Source organism: Amorphotheca resinae (genome assembly GCF_003019875.1).
Source record: "Amorphotheca resinae ATCC 22711 unplaced genomic scaffold M430scaffold_5, whole genome shotgun sequence".
NCBI classification, from domain to species: Eukaryota; Fungi; Ascomycota; class Leotiomycetes; order Helotiales; family Amorphothecaceae; genus Amorphotheca; species Amorphotheca resinae.
Window position 1 is genome coordinate 606,588 of NW_020194475.1, and position 15,359 is coordinate 621,946.

The 15,359-nt window shown below is 50.9% G+C and overlaps 6 protein-coding genes across 6 annotated transcripts; 3 read left to right on the top strand and 3 right to left on the bottom strand.

The window, feature by feature from the left end:
- The first annotated feature begins 591 nt into the window (after positions 1 to 591).
- M430DRAFT_34528 (hypothetical protein) lies at positions 592 to 2,816 on the top strand. The gene is made up of 3 exons (XM_024866572.1): positions 592 to 857; positions 954 to 1,829; positions 1,879 to 2,816. Exons 1-3 carry the CDS (start codon positions 725 to 727, stop codon positions 2,577 to 2,579), a joined length of 1,710 nt encoding a protein of 569 aa, XP_024721435.1. The 5' UTR covers positions 592 to 724; the 3' UTR covers positions 2,580 to 2,816.
- On the bottom strand, positions 2,817 to 5,160 carry M430DRAFT_138383 (hypothetical protein). Its single transcript, XM_024862566.1, has one exon. The coding sequence runs from the start codon at positions 5,048 to 5,050 to the stop codon at positions 2,984 to 2,986; it is 2,067 nt and encodes a 688-aa protein (XP_024721436.1). The 5' UTR covers positions 5,051 to 5,160; the 3' UTR covers positions 2,817 to 2,983.
- Positions 5,161 to 5,487: 327 nt separating this feature from the next.
- M430DRAFT_49858 (hypothetical protein) lies at positions 5,488 to 7,280 on the top strand (the record flags this gene model as incomplete). The annotated part of the gene is made up of 2 exons (XM_024868094.1): positions 5,488 to 5,673; positions 5,772 to 7,280. 2 exons carry the CDS (start codon positions 5,488 to 5,490, stop codon positions 7,278 to 7,280), a joined length of 1,695 nt encoding a protein of 564 aa, XP_024721437.1.
- Positions 7,281 to 7,681: 401 nt separating this feature from the next.
- M430DRAFT_230150 (hypothetical protein) lies at positions 7,682 to 8,195 on the top strand. The gene has a single exon (XM_024864817.1). The coding sequence runs from the start codon at positions 7,732 to 7,734 to the stop codon at positions 8,182 to 8,184; it is 453 nt and encodes a 150-aa protein (XP_024721438.1). The 5' UTR covers positions 7,682 to 7,731; the 3' UTR covers positions 8,185 to 8,195.
- M430DRAFT_230149 (hypothetical protein) lies at positions 8,196 to 8,446 on the bottom strand. Its single transcript, XM_024864816.1, has one exon. It carries the CDS (start codon positions 8,361 to 8,363, stop codon positions 8,208 to 8,210), a length of 156 nt encoding a protein of 51 aa, XP_024721439.1. The 5' UTR covers positions 8,364 to 8,446; the 3' UTR covers positions 8,196 to 8,207.
- Positions 8,447 to 8,529: 83 nt separating this feature from the next.
- Positions 8,530 to 9,555, bottom strand: M430DRAFT_100970 (hypothetical protein; the record flags this gene model as incomplete). Its single annotated transcript, XM_024860671.1, has 3 exons — positions 8,530 to 8,788; positions 8,873 to 9,198; positions 9,250 to 9,555. The coding sequence occupies 3 exons, from the start codon at positions 9,553 to 9,555 to the stop codon at positions 8,530 to 8,532; spliced, it is 891 nt and encodes a 296-aa protein (XP_024721440.1).
- Between the last annotated feature and the right edge of the window lie 5,804 nt (positions 9,556 to 15,359).

Consider the following 15,359-nt stretch of genomic DNA (forward strand, 5'->3'; position numbering starts at 1 on the left):
CAGGATTACTGAACATTATAATAGGAAGCATTAAGAGGTTCGAAAACGTGTAATCCGGTATAGTGTAGGGGTTAACATACTCCGCTTTCATGACCACATCTTGTGCAGTCTGAGAACCGGAGAGCCCCGGGTTCGATTCCCGGTACCGGAAAATGATTATTTTGCTCATCAGTCGTCTTTCTTATATACTCATATAAGAGTTCTGTGCTACACACAGCTACAAGCTTTTCTTTTTCTTTTGGGCGATTTGCCTGGTGCCGAGGCAGCTAAATACTGTAAACGAAGGAGTTCCACCCCAAGAAAAAGTATCCCTTGGCAATCGCAAGAACAGTGGAGGGCTTGTCACTCTACCGCCCTTTTATGCATCCATTTCTTGCGTCCGACGGTTACAGGACCGGAATTCTCTTTTGATATGGGGTCAGCTCTCGGTGAGAAAATGCAGTTGTCGGTCTTTACGCCACTGCTACTGGCTCAGCGAGATTGCCTGCTCAAGCCTCATGAACTGACCCAGTGGCTAGTGAGGCGGAGTCGCAGCCCCCAACATTGATCAGACTGCGTTTTCTGAAACTCTTCTCATAAACCTCTCCTTCATCCTTATTCTGGATCCCAATTCCAATCCGAGTATGATTTCCGAAATAACTTCGTGCTCCTCTCAGAAGTCTCTTCAGATGAGCGCTCTTCTCTGCAATAACAAGGGAAGCACCGCCATTCTCTCAGCCTCGCAATGAGCGGCCTTGATTCAGTTAACCAAAATGTTTTTGGACTTGTTGCCCTTGTAGTCTCTCTCGTGGCGCTTGTAACTACAGTTCTACAGGTTCTGCAGCAGTATTTCTCAAGTGCCGAGGGGTACAGACGATGTATGGAACTTCTCTCTCAACGCTCCCCAGAAACTCCATAGTCACCTTTCTTTCAACCACCACAAAATACACATACTGACCCCGAGACACTTCTAGGTCATTCATCTGTAATGGGACTTTGGTCCGCCGGAACACATAGAAAGCTCCGGGTATACGAATTCCGCGTTGAGGTAGTCTTTGAGACTCCTGTCATATTTCTCGCATCCCCAGACAATGAGCGCGGCCCGATAGCAGGACGAGCTATCCACTACATCGATGGCACAGATAAGTCGTACCGAAATACACGGGTCTTAGGACCTACAGCCCAGATACAAGCAGACCAACAAGCGACAGCACGAGTGCACACAGCCGATGATGAGCGAGCTTCTTGGGTTACTCTTCTTTCCATTCTTCAACGAGAAGAACGAGAGTCTCGGGAGTGGGATAAAGCTAGCCGGGTTAGGTCACCACCTCCCTCAGATGGCAAAATGCTGAAAGCACCACCTGCCCCTGAATATAGACTCGCTGTTGGCCTACAAAGTAAGACTAGATCTTGGGACTTTATGCCAGCGTCTATCACGAGACCTTATGCAACATCCGCCATATGCCATCTAGTAGAGATGATAGCTATGCTAGGAATGTACTGGAAGGTTTTTGACCAGATATTATGGAACCTCAGGGCCGAGGGCAACGGATTTATTCTGACCTCAACGACAGTTCATGGGTTGGGCGTTATGGTTGTTTTTGCAGTCACTGGAAAGTCGGTTTTCAAGGAGAACCGGGTCATTCCTTCAGAAGATGTGAAAGAGTTAGCTTTTGGTACTGTACCAAACATCTTTGACGACCAAGTTTATCTCAAAAGAGAGGAAAATGCACAAAGCCTTGAACTAATCTTTGGGTCAGAAAAGGACGTTGATGCAACCCTAGAGTCTCTGGGATGTCCTTCGCATACATTGGAAAAATATAAAACTGATCACAAGCACATATTCTCAGGTAAGCGATTTGGAAAGCTCCTTTTCCAAACCAGGTCTGATTGTGTTAGTATCTTTCGAAATTATTGGCATGCTCGGAAATGTCTTTCGAATCCGTGGAAGCAGCTTCAGAATGATTCCCAATCCAACTGAAGATCAATGGCTCAAGAAAGTTGGCCGAAAAGCCTCATGGAAAATCTCACGTTTGATGGAAGTTTTCGAAGCCAAACTAAGAGAGTTCATGACTGTGGCAGAGTTCATGGATGCGGAAGGGTCGGGACCTACGCATGAAATTACTGCTATCAACATCCACTTGGAGAATATATCCAGTCTGGGTTTTAGAAACCACTCGGAGAAGGAACCCCCTCCGCGTTTCCAAGACGAAGCCGAACTCAGTATCCATTGCCGAGAGGCTATTCACGACGCTATAGACGAGAGGACGAAATACCTCCTCGACCTTACGCAAGCCGAACTTCTCAGCGTCCTCGTTGCGCATATTACCAAGGTCATCGATGTGCTAGCCGATCCCAACTCGCCTCTCAATACCATTGTGCTGGCGCACAAAGAGGATGCTCTCCTGACGTATTACTTTGAGAAGATCCGACCGGTAGTGATTGGGGATGGTGAGGATAGGGGCAGGAGGAATACGATCTGGATATCACTGATATTCCGCATGCTGTGCTGGCTCATGCTGCATGATTTTGATAAAGCGGATGTGAAGATAGTCCCCGCGGATCTGAAGGGAAGCCGGATGCCCGTCTACATCGGTTGAAGGACAAGATAAGAGTCGAGCTAGTCTCGTTGCATCTGAGGAGTTGAAGTGGAATCAGATGTTGGTGCACATTGGGTAAGATCAGGGAACCAGACTGCCTCACGATTGATTAATCATTGTTTATGAGCGAATGAGCGAGCGAGCAAGCGTGGTTTTATGTCATTTGCAGGCGTCAGGCAGAGTATATTATAAGATTTAAGAGATACCACCATAGTCAGATAGCATTCCAAGCGTTGAAACTTCACGTGTTTGTGGGCCTGTTATTGCCAGTAGGTGTGTATGTTATCATTATGTGGCTGGAAGTGCCTTCGACTTAAAATTACATAGCTCCGAATCGCCACTATCAATTTAGACATGAAACGGCCCTGCCCCTATCCGCCAGCCAGCCAGCACAAGGTTCCCGTCTACTTATTATCATTCGCAGCATCCCCAGTAACCGTATCTCCAGTAATTGTACCACCGGACTGCTTCCATGATTGGGCCAGCGCCAAGAAGTTGGAAAGCTTCTGGGTCTGCACATCGTCCGCCGGGAATACATAATCGATATACTCCTCGTAGCTGTCGTCGTCCAGCTTGCGGCGTCTCTTCGTCTTCCGCGGCATTTGCTTCTGCACTTTCTCGATATCTTCTTCTGACCCATGCGTCCTCTCGAAGGAGAGCCAGGCGTTGAGTAGGGTGACCCTCTCTTCCTTGAGCTCCTTATCCTTCATGCTCTTCAGTGCTCGCTCGAAGATCTTCCGCGCGCGTGCCTTGGCCATCTCGCTAACCGGCTTCTCTTCTTCTTCCTCCTCGGCCTCCTCTTCGTCTTCTTCTGGAACGTTGATCTCGAAATGAGCATAGCTGATCCAGACCTTCACATGATCTGTCTTTTCCAACAATCTCTCGTAGAGCTTTCGGGTCCGCTCGTACTCGCCTTCCTCCTCTTCGAAATCGATGTATGCTTTCCACAAAAGCTCTGGCATATCGAGAACTGGCTGCTGGATTGCTAGTTCGAAGATCGCTCGCGTGCGTTCCAAATCATCAAGGCCTCGCTCCAGCTCCGCGAATTTGATCCACGCTTGGCAGTTTGCGGGATTCCACTCTATGTGCTTCTCATATAGAGTTCGACATCGAACGAATTCGAACAGTTTCAGTTCGAGCTCAATATACCCTTTGAATAACTTATCCTTGGGGCACATGCCAATGGCTTGACCCAGCGTCTTTCTGGCTGCTGCAAGTTGATGTTGCCGAATCTCAAACTGTGCCTTCATGAGCCAGATCTTAGCGAAGGTAAATCTCTTGTGGGGTATCAGCTTCAAGCACTCCTGGTAGATTTGCCTTGCACGCTCCACATCCTTAGACTCCATCTCTTCATAAATAGCATAGAAGATCCAGAGGTAGATATAACGTCTCCAATGCCGCTTCTCCTGGGTCGGTGGTATTTGAGCAATTGCTCTTTCATACACGTCCCGAACCCGATCCACGTCCCCTGAAATCTCCTCTAGCCTAGCATAGTCGAACCAGACATCGTAATTCTTCGGGTTCTCCTTGATCTGCTCCTCGTAGAGAACTCTTCGCTTTGATAGAATGACATCTTCCACCCCTTCTCGATCTCCAAACTGCTTCTCAAAGGTCGTGTAAGCCTTATGAAGGGTTAAGGATTTCGATCGGGGCATGCGATCTAGAGCATACTTATAGATGGCTCTAGCACGCTCGTACTCCTTCAGCTTTGTCTCGTATCTCGCGTATGCAATGAATAACCGCTCATCCATAAATTCCTCTCCCAGCGACTCAACAGCAGTACCAAAGACTTCTCTCACGAGGTCGCTTGTGCCATACTCCTCTTCGAATCTTGCCCACTTGATCCAATTTCTCGGCTCAGGGTGAACAATAGTAAATCTTTGGAAGATCTCTCGCGCTCTCTGAAACTCGCCGTATCGTTTCTCCAATTTGATATATGCACTCCAAGCCCCCTCATCCGGCTCCCATGACATCCACCTCTCGAAGACCTGTCGGGTACCTGGGATATTTTGGAGCATCTCCTCCATATAGACGTACTTATACCAAAGCTTATCCACACGGGGCAAGATCGTGACAGCACGATCCAACAGATTTCGAGCATGGTTGATATTCCTCGACTTCATCTCCGCTTCGATATAACGGATCCATAGTGTGACGGATGTCGAATCAACATCCAGAGCTCTTTCAAAGATTGATCGAGCCCTCTTGAATTCTTTCTGTTCCAGTTCCCATTGCGCATATCGCATCCAATTGTTCATATTAATCCGATTCCTCCTCACATAATCCTCGAACTCCTTGCGCTTCCTGCCTTGGAACTCATGAAGCTCCTCGAGGTCAGAGAACCGCTGAGTTGGCGCTTGAAGGCCGGGCTCCTGGCGATCGACAGCTTCTCGAAGGAGTTGCTCCGCAGATATTTGGATGGCGCTGGGCGCCTTGTTCTTGACCCTTGGGGGGCCACGAGAAGACTCCATGATGGCGGTCTTGGGAAGATGGGGAGATTTCGCGTATTCCGAGGGATTAAGGGCTTCAGTACGAGTTTTGCGCCTTGAGAAATTCGTTTATATGCGACGATACCCCGGAGAGGGAATGGAGTTGTTCGTGTCGGAAACAGAGATAGATACCTTCGTAGATGTATTTTTCGGTACAAAGGTACCGCGCTAAGTAGGAACGCGCTAGCGGCCGCCTTCCTGCCCCATCGATATCAAAATACCTTCAAGCTTGTTTTTATTTCGTCAACAAGCGCCACAACTCATACCGATCCAAAATGTCGACTCTCGCGGATGAGCTATTACAAGACTTTGAGGATTCAGGATCTGAGGGGGAAGAGCAGCAAAATGAAGGGCTCTTTCCAGACAGAGAAGAGGCAAAGCTCGCAAGTGGTCTGAATGGCCATGCGACAAATGGTGGCATGGAGTTGGATGGAGATGAGGAAGAAGTTGATGGAGATGAGGAGATGGCGGGCATGAACGGCGTTTCCAAAGACGTCGAGGATGAACAGGAGACAAAAGCTAAGATTGAGAAGATGCAACTGGGAGGCGTGGATGACGTGAGGAGTGTCGCCGGTCTGATGAAGACATTGGAACCTGTCCTTGAGGTTAGTACTGCTTTCTTCCCCCCATCTACATGCTTAAAGAGCCTAAGGTTTACATCTACCTTTTTGTGCATTAGCCCTGACAGCATTGCGACCTACAGAAAATCGCATATTATCAATCATTACCACCGGAGAAGCAGACAACATTTGTTGGCTCAATCGAAGATAACCCCGAATACCACCTGCTGACCCAGTCGAATACCCTTTCAACTTCTATCGACTCGGAAATTATGCTTGTCCACAAATTCATACGAGATCACTACTCTGTACGATTTCCCGAACTGGAGACTCTAGTAGGAAACCCTTTGGATTACGCCAAAGTGGTAACTATCATTGGGAATGGGCCTATGGATGCGGACAGTATAAAGAAACTTGAGAATTCGAAAGACAATCGATTGGGGGCTACCTTACGGTCGGTACTGGATGGTCCAACCGTGATGATAGTCACAGTTGAAGCAACTACAACGAAAGGCCGCGAGATGACGCCTACAGAACTGGAAAGAGTCATGCGCGCCTGCGAGATGACTCTGGCGTTGGACCGAGCAAAGAAGACATTAACGAACTATGTTCAGTCGCGAATGAACCTATTTGCGCCTAACTTAACAGCCTTGATCGGTTCCCTCACAGCGGCGCAACTACTTAATTACGCAGGAGGTTTGACCGGTCTCGCCAAGACTCCAGCTTGCAACCTACCGCCTCTAGGATCGAAGAAGCAATCAGGTACGGGCTTCGCAACCAACGTTGGGGTTAGACAGCAAGGTTTCCTGTACCACTCTCCTATCATCAAGGGTATTCCCAATGATCTCAAACGGCAGGCCATGCGAATTGTCTCAGCAAAAGTCGTCCTAGCAGCTCGGGTCGACCGCGTCCACAACAGCCCCGATGGATCAACAGGAGAAGAGCTCAAAGCATCGTGTCTAGAACGACTCGAGAAGCTAACCGAGCCTCCCCCCAACAAAGGACCCCGCGCCCTACCAGTTCCAGATGACAAGCCAGCCCGAAAGCGCGGTGGACGGCGCGCAAGAAAGGCGAAGGAAGCCACGGCCATGACAGAACTCCGAAAGGCGCAGAACCGAATGGCATTCGGCAAGGAGGAGAAGGAAGTCGGGTACGGCACAGGCGACGGCACCAAGGGGATGGGCATGATCGGGCAAGCCAACGAGGGCCGCATCCGCAACCTCCAGATCGACCAACGCACCAAGGCGCGGCTCAGCGCAAAGAACAAAGGCTGGGGCGGCGCAACGCCCATCAGCGGCTCCTCGTCCTCCCTCCGCGGCTTCGGCCAAGGCGCGGGCGCCGGCATCGACCTGCGCGGCAAGGGCCTGCGCGCCACGGGGGTCAACTCGACGCTGGGCGCGGGCGCCGGCACCGCGTCCTCGCTGGCATTCACGCCCGTCCAAGGCCTCGAGCTCGTGGATCCCAAGATGCAGGCGGAGCTGAGCCGCAAGCGCAAAGCGGAAGAAGACCGCTGGTTCAAAGGCGGCACCTTCACGCAGGTCGGCAACTCATCGAGTGCGAACGCTGGTTCGATGGCGCCGCCGCCGCTGAAGAAACCTGATACCGGGGCGGGCAAGATGGGACCCCCGCCTTTGCCGATGGGGAAGAAGTGAGCGAGAAAGCGAGCGAGCGAGCGAGGGAGTGTATCTGTGTGTGTTTTGGAAGAGAGGACGGTTTCTTACATGTAATTAAGCACCTTCGGGAGGAGGTTTGGCGCATAGGGAGGTAAAGGCTAAAAGGGGGGGCGTTTCTACTCGGCAATACCAAGGGGGTTGGTTCTTTCTCGCTATAACATACATACATACATACAAATCTTAGCAAGCAAGCATACCCAGAAACATGTAACTTTTACTTTTTACTTTTAACTTGGCCATTTCCAGATCTACCTCATATAGTCACGTGCCTGTCTCCTGACATTCCACTTTACCTATAGTCGCGATCAACGCCCTCCTTCTATACAGCAGCGAGGAAGCTTCACGCTACGCTTACCAGCGCAATTATGTTATGATTATGAGAGCCTTTTTATTATAACAATAACAAAAATTTGATATGATGTGATTAACAATGTGGAAGTTAAATTTTCTTTGCTTGCTTGCTCTTTTGCTACCTAAGATATCCATCCGAGAACCGCCACACCTTTTGGTATCTTGCTGTGTGTGCTATGCCATGCAATATCCCCCCCCTCTTAGATCCAGCACTCCCCAGTGCCCCACCCACCCAGCAACCAACAACGCCTTGTGTGTGTGTTTCCTTTGTGCCGTCGTCGTCGTCGTCGTCGTGCGTTCCTTCCCTTCCTTCCCTTCCGACCCAATACCTTCCAACCCAACCCAAACCAAGCTCGGCGGCCTGTTAGAGGGTAAACCATATATAAAGACATTAGGAGTAATAGTTGAGCTTTCGTCGTTCTTTCTTTCTCCCCCTCCCCCCCCCCTTTTCCTTCATTTCCGTGCACGAATTACAAATGTTACATTTAGGATTCCCTGGGCGCCTGCATTATCCCCCCGTCTAGACCGATGAACGCCTGCCCCCCCGTCCTGAGCTCAAAAATATATATATACAAGAAAAAGAAAAAAGAAAAAAGAAAAAAGAAAAAAAAAAGACAGAAGAGGAAAAACAAGAAAAAAGGAAAAAACAAAACCTCGCTCGCGAGGACCCGAAAACCTATTCGTGCATGGTATCATAGAATGGAAACCCATCGAGAGCACGATAGTGCGACCCAGATATTATAATCCTTGTGCCAACAACCCGGAGAAGAAAAAGAACCCCTCATATCTTTCGTAGCGTGGCTGGGCTGACCAGATCGCTCTACCGCAACAGTGGCATGATCCACAACAATGACCATAGGGTGCTCCGATGTGGAGCTTACTCCTCGGCCTGAGAAGCAGCAGCTACCGCCAGCACGTCTAAGCTCGATCTCCCCGAGGACGCGGATGCTGGACCGGACTCTCGTGGAGGGGGCGACACGCTCATGGCGTGTGGGCTGGAAGGCATGACGGGGCTGGTCGCCATCGACGAGCTTGCAGATGAGGCACCGGCGTACCTGTCAGTCAGGAGTTGCGCCGGTGGCCCTGGCTGGTAAGGAGCAAGCTCGGGTCGGTTCTCACCGGCGCTGGGAGGGCGACTCGGACGGCCAGTTGAGCCTGCCTTCCGAATGCCCGCCGACTTGATCAGGGCCGATTTGGCGGCGGCCGTTGATTTCTGCCACGAGCCTGATCGCGACTTGCCCTTGAAGTGGGTCTCGAGATGCTGCTTCATGTTGTCGGCACGGGTGAACTTCTTCTGGCAGCCCGCGTATGAACAAGCCACCGCCTTCTCCGCCGTGTGGATCTTGGAGTGGCGCGATGCGTGGCCCGAAGTGGTAAAGGTCTTGTCACACCCGTGCGTCTCGCGGAAGCGGCACGGATATCTCTTGGGGCCCCTCTCGGTGGTGGGGGGGTTCGCATACGAGTCGGAATCATAGGACTCGGAGTAGGGGGAAGGCGCATGGTCGTCGTAGCCTCGCAGCTGTCGCATCTGTGCTAGATGCTGTTGCTGCTGTATCGCGTAGTCAAAGTATGGAGCCCGCTGCTCGCACATGTGGACGGGCTCGTGGTAGTAGGGAGGTTGGGGGAAGGCGAAAGGCTTCCCAAATTCCATGGGAGGCGCTGGGCCCGGAGTGAGAGGCGATCGAGGGCCACTGGTGTTCTGCGAGTCGTAGGAGTTGGAGCGCCAGAGATCGGGGGTCTTGGGAGAGGAAGCTGTGCTATGGGCGGAGGCATTTGAATATGTGCGTGCCGGTTGGGGCGGGTAGGGTGAGTAGAAGGGATCTGGGTAGACGGTTCTGGCTGGCGGGGCGGGATCGTCGTTGAGGAGGGAGACTTGGTTGCCGGAAGAGTTTTTGGCATTCATGTTGAGCCGTGGGGTCATGGTAGTCGGGATGGGTCTATCTTTCTATCTTCTATCTTCTCCCAGGGCTGGGTTCTTCTTCCCCCACCAGCGTCGCACTTGTGGTAACTTTTCTTCCCTTTTCTTTTTTTCTGTCCTTCTCCTTTTTGTCCTTCTTCTTTTCTTCAATACAATGGGTCGAATTGCTGATCGACTGGTATCAAGATGCTGGTGGGATGGTCGCCGAGGAGAGCTCTGTGGAGAGTTGTGCGAGCTCAAAGACAGATGCGTTGTGCGGTGCAGAGAAGAGATGGATCAATGGTCGAGGTAGCGAATGTGCAATAGAGCAGTCGAGTTGAGTTATGTGTATGAAGGGAAAAGAACAAAGTTAAGATATTATTGGTCTGGACACACACACAAGACGGGTTGACGAGAAGGGTATTTGATGTAGAAGGTGTTTGCAGATAAGATGGTAAGAAAGAAAGAAGAAGACTTGACGAGACGAGGAGGGGGGGGGGGGGTATAGTAAGGTTCTTACAAGTGGAAGAAAGAGACAGAGAGTAGAGAGAGGGAGGGGTGAAATGGTGAGTGGGTCCCCGCCGGTCTTTCTCACAGGCGTTTTGGGGCCCTTGTAGGCTGTACGTTGTGCCCTTGGCCCTTGGTGAAGATTCAAGAAAACAGGTGGGCGATCGCGGGTGGGGCTAGCGCCGGATGCGGGCTAGGGTGGCCAGCTAGGGTCTGGAAGGGCTGGACCTGATCGACCTGTCACGACGTAATGCGGGAAATAACACTGCGATTAGTGGTAATAGCGGTGGTAATAGTGGTGGTAATAGTAGCCAGACGCCTAATAGACTAATAGGGGAATCGGGATATCGAGCGTAGGTCATAAAGCTCCGAATAATGGCAATAGTTGGAAAACAAGAAGAGCCCGGCGAAAGTTAATCCCGGGCACTGCAGAAGACGTGGAGGAGGGAGAGTCTTGGATGGAGATTAAGGTAAGGTAAAGGTAAGGTATCCAAGGTGATCCAAGGTGATCGATCAGGGATGGGGGGGGGGGGGGCATCGACGGGCAGCATGGAGATCCAACGGGCATCACTTCATCACTTCATCACTTTATCACTTTATCACATTTCTGCCCATGGGAAAGATGCAGAGGATCGGATTCTCTCAAGTCACAAGTAGTGTGGCCCTTTGGTTCCGCGGTTCCTTTCGTAGGTTCAGCGGGAAGGGGGGGGGGAGACGACTAACCCATGGAGGGAAGGGGAAGCGGAAGGGGGAAGGGGGGGGCCCAGGGGCGGCAGGGAAGGGCAGGGATGGCAGGGATGGGGAGCGATGGCATTTCAGTTGCATGACATGACGCTTGAGTGTCTTTTTTTCCTTCTTTTCCTTCTTCTCTCTCTCTATCTACAGTACCCTCCCCTCATCATATCCATTGTCGCATTCATATCCTTCGCATCTCCATCTCTGCTGCGACTCAACCCGATACAAGACAACGCATATCATCATAACAAACAACAACAGTCGTAGTAATCATGTTCATAACTTCTTGTCACCTCCACCGCCATCTCTGATCCTAGGTACATACCTGATTCTTGATTCTTGTCGCAAATAAAATCATGACGGAGGTTGCTCCGCCTCGCCTCCCTCCCCGGCCGCGCGCCGCCACTGCACGCGATCGTGAACTTGGCAGGGTCCTGCGTGGCGTTCGCTGCGATGTGGAGACGGTTCAGCTTGGGCATGGGTACATCATGTACATGTTTACAGCAACAACCGCATCACACAGATTTTATCCTCTCGGCTGATTGCGGCATTACCTAAGGTAGGTAAGGTATCTGCGGGCATGGGATTGATTGATTGAATAACTCGGCTTCTCATGGCAGATGGGAAATGCAAATGCCAAATGCCAAATGCCAAATGCTAAAATGCTAAATGCTAAATGCCAAATGCCAAATACTAAAACACTAAAACACTAAATACAAAACACGATACTAAATACTAAATACTAAATAGCAAATGGTAAGCCTCATCCTCTCCCGCCACTGCCATCATCCGCCCATCAGCCCCACCGCCGTCCAGCAGACCCAGGAACGCGCCTCCGCAGTGCCTGTCCAATGGAGTGGGGGTCAGGGCCCAAAGGCTCGGATCGAAAAGGGTTCGCACTTCGCACTTTGCCCATAGTACCACATACGCTGAAGCCAAGATCATTCATTCATTACCTATTATTATCTTCCATTGTTCTGGCCCTTCTTTCTTCTTAATTTATTTCCCTTGCCCATGATATGGATAGATAAGGTAGCTAAGAGTAGCGGGCAGTCCAGCTCCCTTGAGTCCTTGACACAACTCCACACGAACTTATACGAACATCGGCCAGGGTCATGCTTTTTCGCGCGGCTCCCCGTGCCGGATCCAGACCCCTTAATCCTTTTTGCCACATTTCCACACCGCACTCATGAACATATGACATCACCCGCCGATCGAAAGATCGAGAAAGGCACAAAGTCCCCTGCCATCTGCGCGCCTTATGCCTCAGGCCCCCCTCAGGCTCCTCCCCTCTGGTTCTCTCAACGCCTCAACGCCTTGGCCTTGGTGAACGAACTCCCGAACTGCCTTACCTTACTGTCCCGTACCATGATATCCTGACTTACGGCCCTGGGAATCGTGTAGGATGGATGCCCTGACTACGCGCAACCCGACCACCGCCCCCCCCCCCGACTAGCAGCGCCGTCTGCGTAATCGGAATTGCGATGCGAAGGACCGGCGAGAGCCAAGAGCTGGTATTATTGCCCGCAAGGTACAGGACACGGTACCTTAGACGTCATCCCCAAATATCCCAATATCCCAATATCCCACCGCCAGCGGCTCCAAGACACGTGAGACACGCCCTGAATCTATCTCGATGGGCAATTCCCTCTTTCGGCCGCGGTCAACGACGAACCAGCACTAAGTAAGTTACAAGTTTCCAGTTTACAGTTCAACAGTTCACAGTTCGCGCAGTTCAGAGTTCAAACCCTCAATAACCAGCCCGGCTAGCAGCGCGCCTGTCTCATCTCTCGCCCGGCCCCCGCGCTCCATTGGCTGCCGTCCGTTTAACCTTTGCCCCGTGCAAGCCGGCGCCGGCCTTAGGCACCCCTTACCTGACTCTGCGCAACTCTATTCGATTGCCATCTGATACATGAACCACTCGTCCTGAGCCTTTCGGAGCTTATTCTCTGACACATTGACTTGGATACAATCCCCATCTTATTATTGTATGACCACAGACCGCATCGCCCAGCCCGACCACGCTGAGACTCCCCTAACGTAGGTACTGGCTGCAGCTGTCCTGTATCAGTGAGACCGTTGGCCGTGCGAGTCCTCCATCAGGCTGCTCCAGCTCCCAAGCCTCTAGTCGGTGCCTTGCTTCTCTCCTTTCGGCCCCATTCTGCTGCGCTTGTTTCATTGCGTGACTATATCTCCTAAACCGTCTGATGAGAAGTCTCCTGGGCACGACCCCCATCCATCTATCGATTCAAACCCCCATTCGAATTTCGATCGCCCTTCTACTCAGGTCCTCCTCTCTAGTCCGGTCTCCACGGGGCCACGGGCACTGCCAGGGAATTCCGCGCTCCTAGCCCCAGCGTCGACGATGTTGGGGGGCCCCTCCCGGGTGGCAGCGAAGTCCGCCGTCACCGCGACCGTCGACGTGCCATCCCCTCGATCTTCGGTCCCGTCAGGTACCTACTCTGGGCCACTACGGGTCGGCGGCAGCCGAGGGGTCAAGAGGAGGCGGACTTGGGGCTTAGGGACCTCATCCCGCGGATTAGCCTCCTTGCTATCTCTGGTGGTGGCCTGAACCATGGTTGCTATCACGCTTTGGTGTTAGCCTACCCTCATGCTACCACGTCGTTCTCTTTGAGAATTACAAATTGTACGCGCTCGCAGTCTAGTTGCTGCTCGAAAATGCCCTCAATTCCTCTTCTATCCGACCCCAGGGTCACAGGGTAGGAGGTGTATCTGATGGGACCACTTCCGAACTCCCCTCCATACCATGGCGCAATCTAAATAATCCCCTCTTATCTGACAGGACCCGCGCGTACGTGGAGGGTCGTCAGTGCTGGTCCGAACGAGTCACCTCAGGCCTCGAGGCAGAACTGCTGCTATAATGAGGCCTGGAAGGGAACCATTGGATTCTTGCTCCAGAGTTGCTACGTCTCATCTGCACCTGTCACATCCAGAGGAGAGAATTGGTGACTGGGCACATGATCTACGGTGATGGACGCTTGAGGAACGAATGCCGTGAGGGATGACGCATGGCAGCATCTTCAATATCCGCACCACGAATCGAATCAGTCGCACTCGGTCCTGGATTATAGTTCCCAGGGTACATTCACAGCCTCTCACGCTGCTAGAGTGTCTGAAGAGGCAGGAAAAGCTGGAAATATGGGACGGATCTTGAACACTACTTTAGGAAATGACTACTTACCGTACTACGGCTCACATCCACTGGATGCCGATTGGCACATGCTTACAACAGATTTTTCAGGTCGTGGGAAACTTGGATACTGCGTCACCTTCCGCTCGCGCGAGCTTCATGGGCGCACAGTAAAGCAAGCTTGAAGCCCTAACTCTTCCTTTTCTCGGACTTTGATTCCCTTTTTCACTTGTAAGCATCTCTTATGTGTCTAGTCGCTCTCGGCGTGATTGAAAGCATTCTGCTTTAATGGCTCTGAACTGCAAAATCAGGACCAGGCAAATAGATCGCAGAGCTCGCGAATTCCACCCGAATCTTACAGAAGAGCAGTGGTATTCGCGAGCTCTCAGGGTCGAGTCAAAGAACCAAATACACCTTCCCAGAGAGTCTTAGCACCTCCCTCACCACTGTCCAATCTTCACATCGAACTCATTCAACGCTTCTTCCGCCATCGTCCACCGCAGCCCTAGCTCTCTGCTCCCGCCATCTAATGCACATACATTATTAGGACATTTATTAGCAAAAGCGCATACAATGAAGAAGTCGTGAGAAGAAAAAGACACTCTCCTCTCTTCTTCTTATCCACGAATCCAGTAGATTATTACATCCAATCCCCTACCATCAGTACCTACATCAAATTTCACAAAACCAAACTTTCTCTCATCTCAAACTAGAAAATAGAAATAGAAAAATGCAGGAAGGACATCAGATATACAAGCCGGAGTTTGGTTGGTCAAGTCGGTCCTCTTCTCTCGTAATTAATTGATTCCTCGTTGTGCACCTCCAATGAAACTCAAAGATCCCGCCGCCGGAGAAGGGGGGTTCGTCTTTTTAAGATCTGATGACAGACAAGTCTCAGTTCATGGTTAGGGACTGTCCATATTCCTTCCTTCCTTACATTCATTATCCACAAACCTCATATTGAAGTCTATCTTGTCCCGCTCACAGTACTGTTATGTTCCTCAGAAATGCATCCGCAAGAAAAAAAACGTCAAGTACCTACATCAACAACCCATGCTCTAAAAATCCTTCTTCTTCAACATACGCCCATCATCTCTCTTCGACCGTCGTCTAACAAACAACAAGCATTTTTTCACTTGCTTACCTTACTTACCTTACTTACGCAGCTATCTATCTAGCCACCACTCTCTATCTCTATCTCTATCTCTCCTCTATCTCATCTAATTCATGCCCGTACCAGACTACACCTATATTTACCTACCTCTCGCAGCAAATTCAAATTCAAATTCAAATTCAAAACCAACTCTCAAAACCAATCAATTATCAATTATATTTATACGTCTATCTATCTATCTAGTCACATAAACATATCCTTACTCCCCTTCCCTTCAACCCCACCTCCCCCCCCTCTAGACTG

Excerpts from the sequence above, each read along its gene's own strand:
- M430DRAFT_34528 (XM_024866572.1), top strand. The coding sequence starts at position 725 with ATGAGCGGCCTTGATTCAGTTAACCAAAATGTTTTTGGACTTGTTGCC. Across the intron at positions 858-953 it reads TGCCGAGGGGTACAGACGAT|GTCATTCATCTGTAATGGGA; the intron begins GTATGGAACTTC and ends AGACACTTCTAG. Across the intron at positions 1,830-1,878 it reads TCACAAGCACATATTCTCAG|TATCTTTCGAAATTATTGGC; the intron begins GTAAGCGATTTG and ends TGATTGTGTTAG.
- M430DRAFT_138383 (XM_024862566.1), bottom strand. The coding sequence starts at position 5,050 with ATGGAGTCTTCTCGTGGCCCCCCAAGGGTCAAGAACAAGGCGCCCAGC.
- M430DRAFT_230150 (XM_024864817.1), top strand. The coding sequence starts at position 7,732 with ATGTGGAAGTTAAATTTTCTTTGCTTGCTTGCTCTTTTGCTACCTAAG.
- M430DRAFT_230149 (XM_024864816.1), bottom strand. The coding sequence starts at position 8,363 with ATGGGTTTCCATTCTATGATACCATGCACGAATAGGTTTTCGGGTCCT.